This window comes from Apis cerana, linkage group LG12 (genome assembly GCF_029169275.1).
Source record: "Apis cerana isolate GH-2021 linkage group LG12, AcerK_1.0, whole genome shotgun sequence".
Classification (NCBI taxonomy): domain Eukaryota; kingdom Metazoa; phylum Arthropoda; class Insecta; order Hymenoptera; family Apidae; genus Apis; species Apis cerana.
In genome coordinates this window covers 8,629,031-8,642,064 of record NC_083863.1, presented here as the reverse complement: position 1 = coordinate 8,642,064, position 13,034 = coordinate 8,629,031, and the positions used below count along the sequence as shown (strand labels likewise).

At 32.6% G+C, this 13,034-nt stretch overlaps 2 protein-coding genes and 1 long non-coding RNA gene across 10 annotated transcripts in view; 2 read left to right on the top strand and 1 right to left on the bottom strand.

Annotated features, from left to right (window-relative positions):
• The first annotated feature begins 48 nt into the window (after nucleotides 1-48).
• On the top strand, nucleotides 49-1,116 carry LOC133667070 (uncharacterized). The gene is made up of 3 exons (XR_009832194.1): nucleotides 49-232; nucleotides 438-597; nucleotides 914-1,116. It is a non-coding gene; the product is annotated as an uncharacterized LOC133667070 (long non-coding RNA).
• Nucleotides 1,117-6,604: 5,488 nt separating this feature from the next.
• LOC107998987 (CDK5RAP1-like protein) lies at nucleotides 6,605-9,195 on the top strand. The gene is made up of 7 exons (XM_017058598.2): nucleotides 6,605-7,226; nucleotides 7,331-7,564; nucleotides 7,641-7,848; nucleotides 7,937-8,254; nucleotides 8,328-8,649; nucleotides 8,724-8,873; nucleotides 8,941-9,195. Exons 1-7 carry the CDS (start codon nucleotides 6,893-6,895, stop codon nucleotides 9,166-9,168), a joined length of 1,794 nt encoding a protein of 597 aa, XP_016914087.1. The 5' UTR covers nucleotides 6,605-6,892; the 3' UTR covers nucleotides 9,169-9,195.
• A 146-nt stretch (nucleotides 9,196-9,341) lies between these two features.
• LOC107998986 (ankyrin repeat domain-containing protein 6) overlaps nucleotides 9,342-13,034 on the bottom strand; it is a 109,665-nt gene continuing 105,972 nt past the window's right edge. For all 8 annotated transcript variants that reach the window (XM_017058596.3, XM_062083054.1, XM_028667302.2 and 5 more), the window contains 4 exons: nucleotides 11,258-12,424; nucleotides 10,488-10,761; nucleotides 10,103-10,339; nucleotides 9,342-10,002 (listed from right to left, as the gene is read on the bottom strand). In XM_017058596.3, the coding sequence (XP_016914085.1) occupies nucleotides 9,839-10,002; nucleotides 10,103-10,339; nucleotides 10,488-10,761; nucleotides 11,258-12,424 (1,842 nt within the window). In that variant the 3' untranslated portion in view covers nucleotides 9,342-9,838. The remainder of the gene's footprint in view (nucleotides 10,003-10,102; nucleotides 10,340-10,487; nucleotides 10,762-11,257; nucleotides 12,425-13,034) is intronic.

The window sequence follows — 13,034 nt, the reverse complement described above, 5'->3', positions numbered from 1 at the left end:
ATGTATTATAATATTTCAATTTTCGCGCGGATTTAAACGAATAAGAAACGATATAGCTTCAACCAATCAAAAAGCTGATAGGCGATTCGGTGCGCATGCCCATGACATGGCGTCAGTTTATTCTTGAAAATCGTGGTAGCAGGTTGCATTTCATCGGCAGTGATTAATTTAATTCTTATTTGTGCAAATTATTGTTTGATGAGTTTAAAAGTGTGACCGTAATAATGAAAAGGTAATTTTTATACAAATATGATAAGATTTTCTTTATTATAATAAACAACGTAGTTTTATAATTAATTTTAATTTATATATTATCGCACATTTCATTCCTAAATGCGTACGTCAAACTGTACGTTCAACTCGTGTATTATTGTTATATTTGTTTTGATTTTACACTTAAGAACCTAAGGCTAAAAAAATTTTTTATAATATTACAGTCTTTTCAAGAAGTTAATGGTTTGCGTTCATAGATTTCGATTTATCGAATTGTCGAACAAATTCTTATCTCAATTTAATTCGATATATTGAAATCGCTACGCGTTCGAGATATCATTCTATTCTCGAAAGTTGTGACACTTAGACGCCGCTTCATTTCAGGTGCGTAATTTATTTTGTATAATATTTATTTCCATAGTTATTTTTTTGTTTTTCGGATATTATTTTTTAATTAATTTAATAATATATTGAATATTATTATAATTTATGATATTTTGAAGAATAATTTATTTTTTTTTCTTTATTCGTCTGTTCGTTGATCGTTAGCATTTCTGATAGTTCATATTATAAATTTCTAAGGTAATTTAATCTTAGTTATTGTTTTATTTTAATGCAATAAATTCTAATTTCATACATTTTATATATTTATTTTATATTTAATTATTTATAATTGAATATCTAATTATCTTTTATGCAGATTAACATCTAACTGGTGAAGTGACTTTCAAGGCGGGAAAAAGAGATTAAATATGGACGCCACAACGAACATTTCAACGATGTTCAATTTGATAACTTTTCATAACGGACTGGTAATGTTTGATTTGTTATATTAGAAACAAATACGATTATTGTTTATGCTTTTTAAGTAATTTATAATATATTAATTAGGATAACATATATTATTAGGATAAAAATAGAAAAGATTAAAAGAACTTTTTATTTCAAATTTCTTTTTATCTTAAATAGATTAAATTAATTTTTAATATAATATTTCTTTATAGACTTTGTCATTTAACTTTGTCATTTCAAAAAAATAGCTTCATTTTCTTAAACAAACGCTTTATAGAAAAAAGAAGAAAAATATTGAAATATTTTACTTCTTTTTACTTCATCTCATTTTTTATTGTCAGTGAACTTTTGTGACTGCGCGCAATGCGGTCAATAGAATCAGTGTTTGCTTTGTAATAGTGTTTTCAATGTTCTTTAGAGCAAAACTGCTCTAATTTAATTTAATTGTAATAGTTTCGCGAAAGTAGAGTCAGTGCTTGTTCATCGATTATAATATATAAACGGACGTGTTAATAGCTTCTTATTTTTTTTTTTTTTTAAATATTCGTTTTCTGTACAGAGATATAGAGTCAGTGCTTCTCTCAAGAATATAAGGCAATCATCCATCACGTGAAGAGGTAACATATTTCTTATTCTATTTTATTCATTAGATTTCTAATTTTTAAATTTTATATTTTTATTTTAATTTTATTTTTGCTATTGAAATTTTTCAATGTTATAATCAATACTATAGTTTTGTAAAAAAATATTACATGTGATATTTCATATTTTATTTAAGGTGCTGATAGTTTTGTCTTCTCCTGGACTTCATCAGTTTTAAAAAACATTTATGACTGCGTGCAATGCAGTTTATAGAATCAGTGTTTATTTCGTAATAGTATTTTTTAGAGCATAACTCTAATTCTAATTTCTAATATAAACATAATAGAGCATAATTCTAATTTCTAATATAATTATAACAACTATTCGTGAAAATAAAGTCAGTGTTTGTTCGCTCATTGTAATTTAAGCAATCGCATCAATAATATTTTATTTTATTTTTTTTCTTTTTTTCTTTTTATATTTGTCTCGCGTATATATTAAAATCAGTGATTCAAGAGCATAAGGCGATCATCCATCACGCGAAGAGGTAATTATTTTTTTTAATTTCACTTTTTTTAAATAATCATTATATATATATAATATCATAAATTACGATGTTCCATTTTTTGTTACAGTTTCCATTTCTTATTATTCAATGATGACTTCCCATGAATCAGCACCAATGCAGATTTTTCGCATCTTTGGTGAGTCGCATGCATTTTGATTCCTCCAGTCATTCAATCATGTCGTAGGATGAAAGATCCGAATCGACACGGATGACTGGTTGTATAGAATTTTGCACGAGCACAGTGACCACGGGTATTTATTATACTCGTGAGTAGTAACATTTCTTTTTTTTCGTTTTATTTATTAGTTTAGGCTAGGTCTTCTTGTATGTCGCGTTTCATAATTGTTAATAACTTTCCAAATTAATTATCTCTAAAGTTAAAATATTATAACTGTAAAATATTCATTATGGATATTTGCAAACATCAAGTATCTAAACATATGAATATTCATATGTTTATGAATTAGACGCGAATATTCGACTAAACAAAAAAATCATGTTTAATATCGATTTTCAAGTAATAATAGAGATAAAAAAAAATAAAATTTTATTGCTCTCGTTTGAAATTATTAAATGTTATATGCAAGAAGACATTTCGCGACAGGTAGACTTTGAAATCAAAGCTATAAGTTTTGAATATTTCTTTCATATTTTTGAAAATATGCTTTGATGAATAAGTCGCCTGAGGGTATTAATTAATTCATTAAATTTTAATCTCTTATAAATATATATTTCTTTCTAATCAGTAATTCTTTTTATAAAATATTAAAATAAATAATAAACAATTTATTACATTGACAAAGAATAAATTAGAAAATAGAGTCATTCGAATATTAAATAAAATGAGAATATAAATGATCAAAGTTCATTAGCTCGTTAATATTTACATTAATATATCTTTTTAGCTCAGGATTTTCAGGTTTAACCCCTTCCGTGTTCATTGCCAGAATCTCACTCACGTGCCCAGGTGCTACTTGGGTGAGAGAGAGGCGATGAGCATGATGATCCTAGTTCATAAGTTTATAACAATTTCTCAGCGATTGACGATGCGTTAGTATATCGTGCGCGACGTATTTTCCACATTGTGCGTATGTGTGGTTAGACTGTGGGATTGCGTCGTTTTAATAATTATTAATTCAATTACAATACATATATATATGATAGCAATATTACATCCGCTATATATTGCGGATTAAAAATAATAGCATAATTAATAACTATTAATTTTATTATAAAATTATAATAATAATATCTTATTTCAATCTTATTCCAATAATACGAATGATACGAATATTCATAAAATCGAATAAAATTATACGTATATATAAAATTTTATTACTTTTCACGCAATGATTACTAGCCATCGTCAGCCGATTTCAGGAAAATGGTACGTAAAGTTAGAGTGTGCGAGTAGTGTGCCAAGCTCGGGTGTCGGAGGCGTCCCGGGACGTTTTCCCTAGTATAGGCTTTTTGCGCCCGAGCATTATGCGTGAGAATCGTGGAATGAATGTGTTGGTATGCCTGTTTTGCCATTTTTAAATATAGGGCTAGGTAGGATAGGTAGTGTACTTCTGGTACGAATGTTAATTATAAGTAGGTAGGGCCGGGCAGATTGTCACATTCTTTGCTCGGGTAGGCGCGTTTTTCGCGTGACAATCTGTTTCAGGAAATCAAATTTGAAAAATCGAGAGCGAGGCCGAGACGAATGATCGTAGATCGATTATTCGTTTTTATGGCTTTGCTCATCGATTTTTCGAATTTCCGCGGTCGCGGTCGCGAATGCTTTCGAAACGAACGTTGAGCTCGAGATTCTGCGCATGCGCGGACAATGGTTGCTGCGATCGTTGGTCGCGCATGTGCACTCAGGCTTTCGCGATTTAGTCTTTTTTTTCTTTTTTTTTTTTTTAATTCGCGTGCAGGAAATCTCGAGCCTAGTTATAAGTTTCAGCGGGCATCGCGCCCGAAGCAGGAAGACCGAAGAGGCCCGACAAACTGTCACGAAGAGGGCTGCAACGAATGGCTTCTCATTTTTTCGATCTTGCTTGGATCCAAAGAATGGGAAGTCATTGTTACTACTTTGTCACTGTGCTCGTTTTAGCAATACGTAGTAATTGTTGTGTCGTCTGGCCGATTTGCATGCCGGCCCATCAGATCCAGTCGTCGTGGGCAACTCGCGATTTAGTGTTGCGCTAAATAAAATACGGGTTGAATTAGCGTTACGATAAAATGATGATCGCGTTTTCCATTGCGTTACGATAAAATATATTACTTTAATTATTTTGATTATGAATTAGTCTATTTTTTTATTATCTTTTTTTTTTTGAATTGAATTTATTATATAGTATTGCAATTTATTGAGATATTTGAAGTAGCTTTTCACTTGTAATAGCAAATTTTGTGTTAAATTTACTTTAGGAATTAGTGTTGCGTTACGAATGATCGCGTTGCTTAAAGTAGTGTTGCGTTTTAACAAATGTTGCCCATATTTCTTCCACTCATATTGTGGAAGTACACATGTTCCTGGATTGCCCACTGCAGCTAGAAGAAAAGCTGCACAAGGGTGGTTATACAACGGCAGCTTCTTATATAGCTGCAATATTCCGTTATTAGTGTTGCGTATAATAAAATGTGAGTGCATAAAATAGTTTATTAGAGTTTCGTAAATACTTATTAAAACACTTTATTGAGGATGTATACTTTCGAGAGTCTTCTATTTTTTTTATTCTTTTTTTTTTATTTATTTATTTATTTTTGCCGAGATTGCATTGCAAATACAACAAAGCACTCTTCGCGTTTTCTTTTGATAATTTAATAGATTAGTTTTGCGAAGTGGAAAAAAATGTTCCACTCATTGTTTGTTCGGTTTACATTGAGTGGATATTTAAAATAGCCCTTCTGGTCTTACTATTTGTCTTTCTCTTTTCAGCATCCCTTTATTAGAAACGTTTGTTATTAAAAATACATGCTATTAAAAAAATATATTTCTTTTTGATAAATGTCTTTCATTTATGAATTACTTAACAATATTTTATTAATTTTTATTAATTTCTGATATTAAATTTTTCATTTTTTTTTTTAGTATAAATTATTCTTTAATTATTAATCCAGTAATTAAGTTTGTTACAGGTATGAACTGAAAAAAAGAAATAGAAGAAATTTAATCGTGTGTATCTTTGACTAATCACGTGCAAAAAATTAATATTATTAAGTTTTACTAATTCTATTTTATAATCTGTTTCAGGAATTTTTCAGGATTTAATAGAATGAAATAGAAGATTTCATTCTTTCTTTATCATTAGATACATCTTCCAATTTTTATATTAGGATCAAACATTTAGTTTTTCTTTTTTTTATTTTTTGATAGATAGGATTTATAAATAATGTGTTTAATGTTCTTCCTCTTACTAAAAGGCATCCTTGCCTTTCCTATTCCGATTCAAAGTTTCCGGAAACTTTCTATCTTTCAAGACAACGATCATGGATCGCTTGCCATCCCTAAACTTTTTCATTCTACATCCTTAATACTTGACATCTATGTGACTTCGTTCATTAGCCATCGTTGATATTGTCTACACATCCTCATTTGCATTTTTCCTGATTATATGTGGTTTATATCGTATCATGAAAATTGTGATGTTGTTAATACTTTTAGCTTTTAGAATAGGTAGGATATTTCGTATTTATTTATATTATTTGTATTAATATTTAATTATTTTGTTTCAGAAACAGAAGATTATACTATAAAAAAAATTGATTAAATAAAATATATTTTAGAATTAAGTGCATGCATAATACGAGTGATAATTAAGTAGATAATGATTTAGTGCTTCGTAGATTGCTTATTTTTACTTATTTTGCTTATTTTTTTCTTTTTTTTTTGTACGCTTTTAATTATTAAAAAAAATTTCTATTTTCAGATTTAGTCTTCCGCGCCGGTTTTTTTTGTACAGTTTTCTTTTGTTGCTTGTGTTGCAGCGATTAATAATTTAAATGTCGTGCAACCATACATCAAAAGAAAAATTTTATTTGAAATAATTTATTTGAATAAATTTTTGCGATAAAGGAGGATGAATGGGACCGTAGTTAGGATGAGTCTCCAATACGCGGCAACCTCCACGAGGTGAGACCTGGGCAATCATTATTATTTCATATATAATATATAAGTGTATCATTGTAAAGTTATAGACATATAATTGTATCAGTGATGCAATTATATGTTATATAAAAAAATAATATGAACTAATTGGCTGCAAGCGCGATTGTAATGATTATAATTTATAATTTGTAATACAAGTATTTAAAAAAATTTTTTACGATAGTGATAAAAATTCCATATTTCTAAAATTATAAAATAGAAACAGAGATTTTTTAAGTTTTTATGAATGATTTAACTCTAATTTAGAATTCTTGTAGGAATTCAGGTTTCTAGCTGTAGATATTTCAGTTAGTAAGGTAACAAGCGATAGAAAGTTATTCAAAATCTCAAGAGATGTCACTGCGTTCAGTTTCTTATTTTTTTGATATAAATAAAAATTTTAATTGAGAATCTCTGAAGTTCTAACATGTCTTTTAGTTTAAATCAAATTTGTTTATTAATTCAGATTATGTGATAAAAGTTTTATGAATAAAATTTGATTATTTTTGTTTTCATAATCAACGTTTAAATGAACTTTGTGATAGAACATGCTATAATTAATTTTCTGTAAGATTTTCATATTATATAACCTATTTATAAATATGAACAATGCAATGTTATGTTCATCAAAATTAAGTAGATTTTCCAAAACTTGTAATATAACATTAAATAAATGGTTTTTGGAAAAAATCATTCAATATAATAGTATAATATGTCACAATTTTCAACAATGTCAAACACTACATGCAACTGTTATTCGATCGGAAACTATTAAAGAAGGTGAAAAAAAAATTAATGATTTGGAACGCTTTAAAGATTTAACAAAAGCTGGCCCATCGTTCAAAGATTTTTTATCTAAAACTGAAATTCCCATTGATCCTATTAGAGTACCAAATATCCCTTATATACAAAATATTAATGGCTCTGATCAAAAAGGTAAATAAAAAAAAACAATAATGAATAAATAATTAGTATAGTAGAGTATAACATCAAAAAAAAGTATATTTATTAATTTGATTTATATTCTTAATTTTTTTTAGTATATTTTGAAGTTCATGGTTGTCAAATGAATGTAAATGATACAGAAGTAATTTGGTCTATTCTAAAATCTCATGGTTACAAAAAAGTGGAAGATATAAATGAAGCTAATATAATTTTATTTATTACATGTTCTATCAGAGATAATGCAGAACAGAAAATATGGAATAAATTAATCAACTTAAATCATGTAAGGAAAAAAAAGAAAAAAAATCCTATAAAAATTGGTTTATTAGGTATGATTGTAAATTTATGGATAAATAATTTGAAATATACGTAACTACTATAATAATGTTAATCATATTACAATAGGATGTATGGCAGAACGATTAAAGGATAAAATACTAGAAAGAGGAAAACTTGTTGATATAATAGCTGGGCCAGATAGTTATAAGGATTTGCCACGATTATTATCTGTACCAGACAATGAAACTGCTATAAATGTTCTTTTATCATTTGATGAAACATATGCAGATATTACACCAGTCAGATTAAATCCAAATTCTACCAGTGCATTTGTGTAATTTATTATTTTTTGTATAATTGTAATTATTTGTATTATTGTAATTCATAATTATAATTATTTCAAAATTTTTCTATTTTTTCAGCACAATAATGCGCGGTTGTGATAATATGTGTACTTACTGTATCGTACCATTTACAAGAGGAAGAGAAAGATCAAGACCAATTGAAAGTATAGTGAAAGAAATTCAATCTTTATCAGATGATGGTGTAAAAGAAATAGTACTTCTCGGACAAAATGTAAATAGTTATAGAGATATGTCTCAATCAAAATTTTATACTAATAATATGGAAACACATTTAGCAAAAGGTTTTAAAACAGTTTATAAAAATAAAAAAGGAGGACGTCGATTTTGCGATTTGCTGGACGAAGTATCTCGTATTAATCCGGAGATGAGAATCAGGTACTTACATGTAGGAATTCATATGTTTGGAAATATTTATAATTATTACATCTTTCGTTTAAATTTATGTTAGATTCACATCGCCGCATCCTAAAGATTTCCCAGATGAAGTTTTACAATTAATAGCGGAGAGGCCGAATATTTGCAAAGAAATTCATTTACCCGCGCAAAGCGGTAATTCCAGGATTTTGGAAAAAATGAGGAGAGGATACACTCGAGAAGCGTATATAGATTTGGTGCATCACATACGTCAAATTATTCCAAATATTTATCTTTCTAGTGATTTTATTACTGGATTTTGTGGAGAAACGGAGGAGGAATTTCAAGATACATTATCGTTGATAGAATTAATAAAATATAACAAAGCTTTTTTGTTTTCTTACAGTATGCGAGAGGTAATATCTATATTAAAAAATTCAATTATGTTATATGATATTTTAACAATTGAAAGTATTTTTATTAATTTTAGAAAACAACTGCGCATCGTCGTTATCAAGATGACGTACCACCGAATGTGAAACAAAATCGGCTCGAAAGAATGATTTCAGTATATAGAACCGAGGCGGGAAAATTGAATAAATTACAAATTGGACAATTACAACTTGTGCTTGTAGAAAAGGTAAAACAATTTACTTCTAGTTAATTAACGTTAGAATTATATTAGTAAAATATATAATTAATTTTAGCTCAGTAAACGATTGCACGATTCTTTTCAAACAAGAAATGATGGTAATACGCGAGTAATAATTCCTTCCATGTCCATACCTATTGGAAAATATTCGCGTGACGAGAAACCAATAAAAATTGGTGATTACGTTGTCGTAAAAATTGAAAACGCTAATTCCTATACATTAATGGGTAAACCTCTATATCATTCATCGATAACAGAATATGCATCTTCATCTGCGTTGTAAATAAAAATAAAATATGATTTTCGAAGATTTCATTTGTTATTTAATCACGCTTATTGTTGCATAGTACATTCAGTTTTGGAACGAGACATGTAAAATTTAAATTACAATGATACAAAATTAAATCGACGTATTTACTAATAATATAATAATATTGTGAATAAAAAAACGAAGCATTTAGATAATAAATAGATATAATTCAATCTATCGTTGGCAGTACATGGCAATTTATAGGTAAGTAATTTTTCCTGTTACGAAGATGATATTAATCGTTCATCAGAGCGTTACATACCGATTAAAAAAGAATTATCTATACTTAATCTACTCCATTTCTCTTTTAATACTTTTATTTTCTTTTTATCTTTTTAGAATTTCATCAATGAAATTTCTCGTGACAATAAATACGATCGTGATCGTATAAAAAAAGAGATTCGAATACATTAAAAATATTTAACATACATATACCTACAAGTTATTTACAAAACGACAACGTTCTATTCTTTGAAACGAGAATCATTTTGTACAAGAGAATCTTAAATTTTATACATATCATTTTTAAAAAGAATTACATTAACACCTGAGTAGAGTATTTATATATAAAATATCGATGTCTTTGGAAGAATTGTGTAAGAATTTGTTTCCAAATAACGTATTATAGTATTACGCGTACGCGTTAAACGAGACTCGCGGTTCCAATATTGATAACACAGTTGTCGGCACCGCGTTCGTACACTGTAAGATCGTGATTTCTCGGTTGTTCTAAGAGCGCAGCCAATTGTTCTCCACTTGGAAATGCTTTTGGATTAGTCGGAAGAATTACATCGCACTCTAATTGACCTAAAAAAATATATGCATTTTTATTTTACGACCATTTTACAGAAATGATGAGAGAATAAGATAGGAAAATGCAAGACGAGATAAGAGGTATTATTCTTACCTGATAACGAAGGTGAAGCACCTTTGCTGGAACCATACATGCGAGTGCTGTATCCGGAATCATTGTGCGCGTCATGCAAAGGCGGCGTTGGGCTATAAACCGCATTACGGGACCTATATGGCATTCTGGCGATGCTGTCGTAATGCACGTGCTCCGATATCACTCCTTTTCCAGAGATCCCTCCGCTCAATGCTTCTGGTTGCTCGTCATCTCCTTCGCTGCTTTCGCTGTCATTCCCTACGTTTCAATATAATTTTTATCAATCGATTCAACAAAAAAAAAAATGAAAACAAAAAAGATTGCTCTACTTTACTAATATAAAAAATTTTTTCAGATCTCTTTCTATCGACTCGAGAAATAATAAGCTTATAAGATAGATTCTCACCTTCGCCACGCCACGTATTTCCTACACCACCCTGCGGTTGAACCCTTTGATTTTGAGAACACTGACTGTGCTCCGGACTGGTGGGTTCGCTACTTCCAGAACGCGGCCCCCTCCAACCGTTGTGCATGCCAGGTACTTGTTGAAATCGCTTAATCATCTCATGAACGCTTCGTCGTCCGGAAGATTTCCACTCGTTCGAGGTATCCTCGTTCTTCCTCGCCGCGTTGCTCTCGTCCTGGCACGAATTTACGCCATGATCTCGAGATGATAGATCCTGCGACAATTTTTCTCACTTTCAAATCAAATTATACGTCACCCATATAACGTTTCGAATATTTTCATACTACGTTCTCGGTGTTGTTCAAACTGCTGGACAAGAAGATCATCGTTGACTCTTCTATGATCAATTTTCCATTACCATTTTATCCGCCGATCTGGTTTATAAATCCTCGCGTCTCTATCCACTCCGACTCGATAATTCAAGATGATAAAAAAAAAAGAAGAGAAAGAATAGAGATAAAACAATTATCCTCGTCTCTATAATACCGCTTGATTAAAACCCGTAGCAAGTAAGTAAGTAACCAGAGGGATCGATCCGATCTACTGCTTTTAAACACGACTAACCGTTCCCCGCATCGTTGTTCGTAACGTGTCATTAGAGTCTCGCAGCTTAATCAACACCTCTGATGAACGCTTAGCGTAACTAAGAAAGAGAAAAAAAGAAGAAGAAGGAGGAGGAAGAGGAGAGGGAGGACCGATTACACACTCACGCGTTGCTGATGGACCTGTTGCCTGGATCCAATGGAGGGCGAGGAGGCGGCGCCTAGCGGCGAGCTTCGATCCTGCTTGATCACCCCGTCGAACGTTTCGTTCAATCTGGCAGGCACGTCGAGTACCCTAAGCGTTGACCTCGAGACGCCAGAACCGGAGGGAAGATCCCTCATCGACTTGCTCAGCCTCGGTATAGCGGGAATATCAAGATCGTCCAAGCTGCCACGATGAATCGATGTCTCTCCCGGGATCTCGAAGCTTCTATCGTGAGGCCTGTCGTCTAGAAGATCCTCCAACGACCTCGCCCGAGCAGGTGGGAATTGTTGGTCGTTGCCGAACGCCGACGATGTTTTCGCCGGCCTCTCGCTGTGCCTCCCTTTCCCGCCCCTCGAAAGACGCTGCTGAAGGTGCAAGTGCCTCTCGTCGCACCTCGACCTCTCCGCCGCCACGCATCTCGTCAGCTCCGATATCTGCCCCCTCGTCCTCCTCTCCAGATTGGCCACCTTCAAGTCCAACCTTTCGTGGGCCTGATCTATGTGCGCCTTCAGCTCCGCCTTGTCCCTCTCCAGCTTCGCCTCCATGTGCCTGAAGAAGGGGGCGCAGTAGCACGTGTACCCCACCCCCACGGGCCCCTTTCTGATATTTCCCGCCAAGTCCAGGTAATATTGCTCTCCCCGGCCCAACGGGTCCGGCGGCAACGAGTCCAAACGCGGTTGGGGAAACGCTTCCGGATCGGGATAGTAATGGCACCCGTAGGGGGACCACTGTCTGCCCATCACGGCCTTCTCGAAGTGGACCTTGTTCTGCTTACTCGATGATTTGTGCTTCTTTTTCTCCTTCTTCCCGCAACTGTCCCTGCTCCCGCTGGTCCCACTACCGGTCTTCTCTCGCTTCTTCTCGTTCTTGCTCCCGCTCTTCCCGTCGACCTTGTCGGCCGGAGTCGCCGGCGTCGCCTCCTCCTCGCGACTCTTGCTCCGGGCTCTGCTCTTGCTTCGCGCTTTACCGATTATCTCCAATATCTCGGCGAGGTTCTTGCGCCTCGCTATGTCCTTCGCGGTCTCCCCTTGCTTGTTCCTCAGGCTACGGTCGCAGCCCGCCTCCAGCAGGATCCTCGTCAACTTTCGACGTCCCATCGCCGCCGCGATGTGCAACGCCGTGTCGCCGTTCTGCCACACATTCGGAATAACGTTTACCAAATGTTGCTCGAAAACGTGTAACTCCATTCATCGTTTTTTCTTTCTCTCGCTTTTTCACAACGGAGATATGCGAGAACGATGCATCCCGAGGAAAGGTTTTTTAGTTAGATTAGGAGGTATTCGAGGAGGTTTTAAATTGGGCATCCATTCTTTTCTAAATCAATGGAGATACGAGAACGATGCATCGTGTGGACATCTTTTTTACTTACTTGAATTTTAGGAGGTATTGATATTCGAGGAGGTTTTAAATTAGGAATCTATCCATTTTCTATTACTTTTCTAAATCGATACGAGAACGATGCATCGTGTGGAAATCTTTTTTACTTACTTAAATTAGGAGATTATTGATATTCGAGGAGGTTTTAAATCTATTACTTTTTTTATTATTTTTGTAAATCAATAGAGATACGAGAATAATGCGAGGAAACCTTTTTTACTAAGATTAGGAGATAATGATATTCGAGGAGGTTTTAAATTAGGAATCCATTCTTTTCTAAATCGATGGAGATACGAGAATGATGTGAAAATCTTTTTTACTTACTTAAGAAGAGGTATTACTTAAATTTTAAGAGGTTCGATA

What these genes read in the sequence shown, in the direction of transcription:
- LOC107998987 (XM_017058598.2), top strand. Translation starts at nt 6,893, where the DNA reads ATGAACAATGCAATGTTATGTTCATCAAAATTAAGTAGATTTTCCAAA. An exon ending in AATTCTACCAGTGCATTTGT is followed by an intron (nt 7,849 to 7,936) that starts GTAATTTATTAT and finishes CTATTTTTTCAG; the next exon opens with CACAATAATGCGCGGTTGTG. An exon ending in TTTCTTACAGTATGCGAGAG is followed by an intron (nt 8,650 to 8,723) that starts GTAATATCTATA and finishes TATTAATTTTAG; the next exon opens with AAAACAACTGCGCATCGTCG.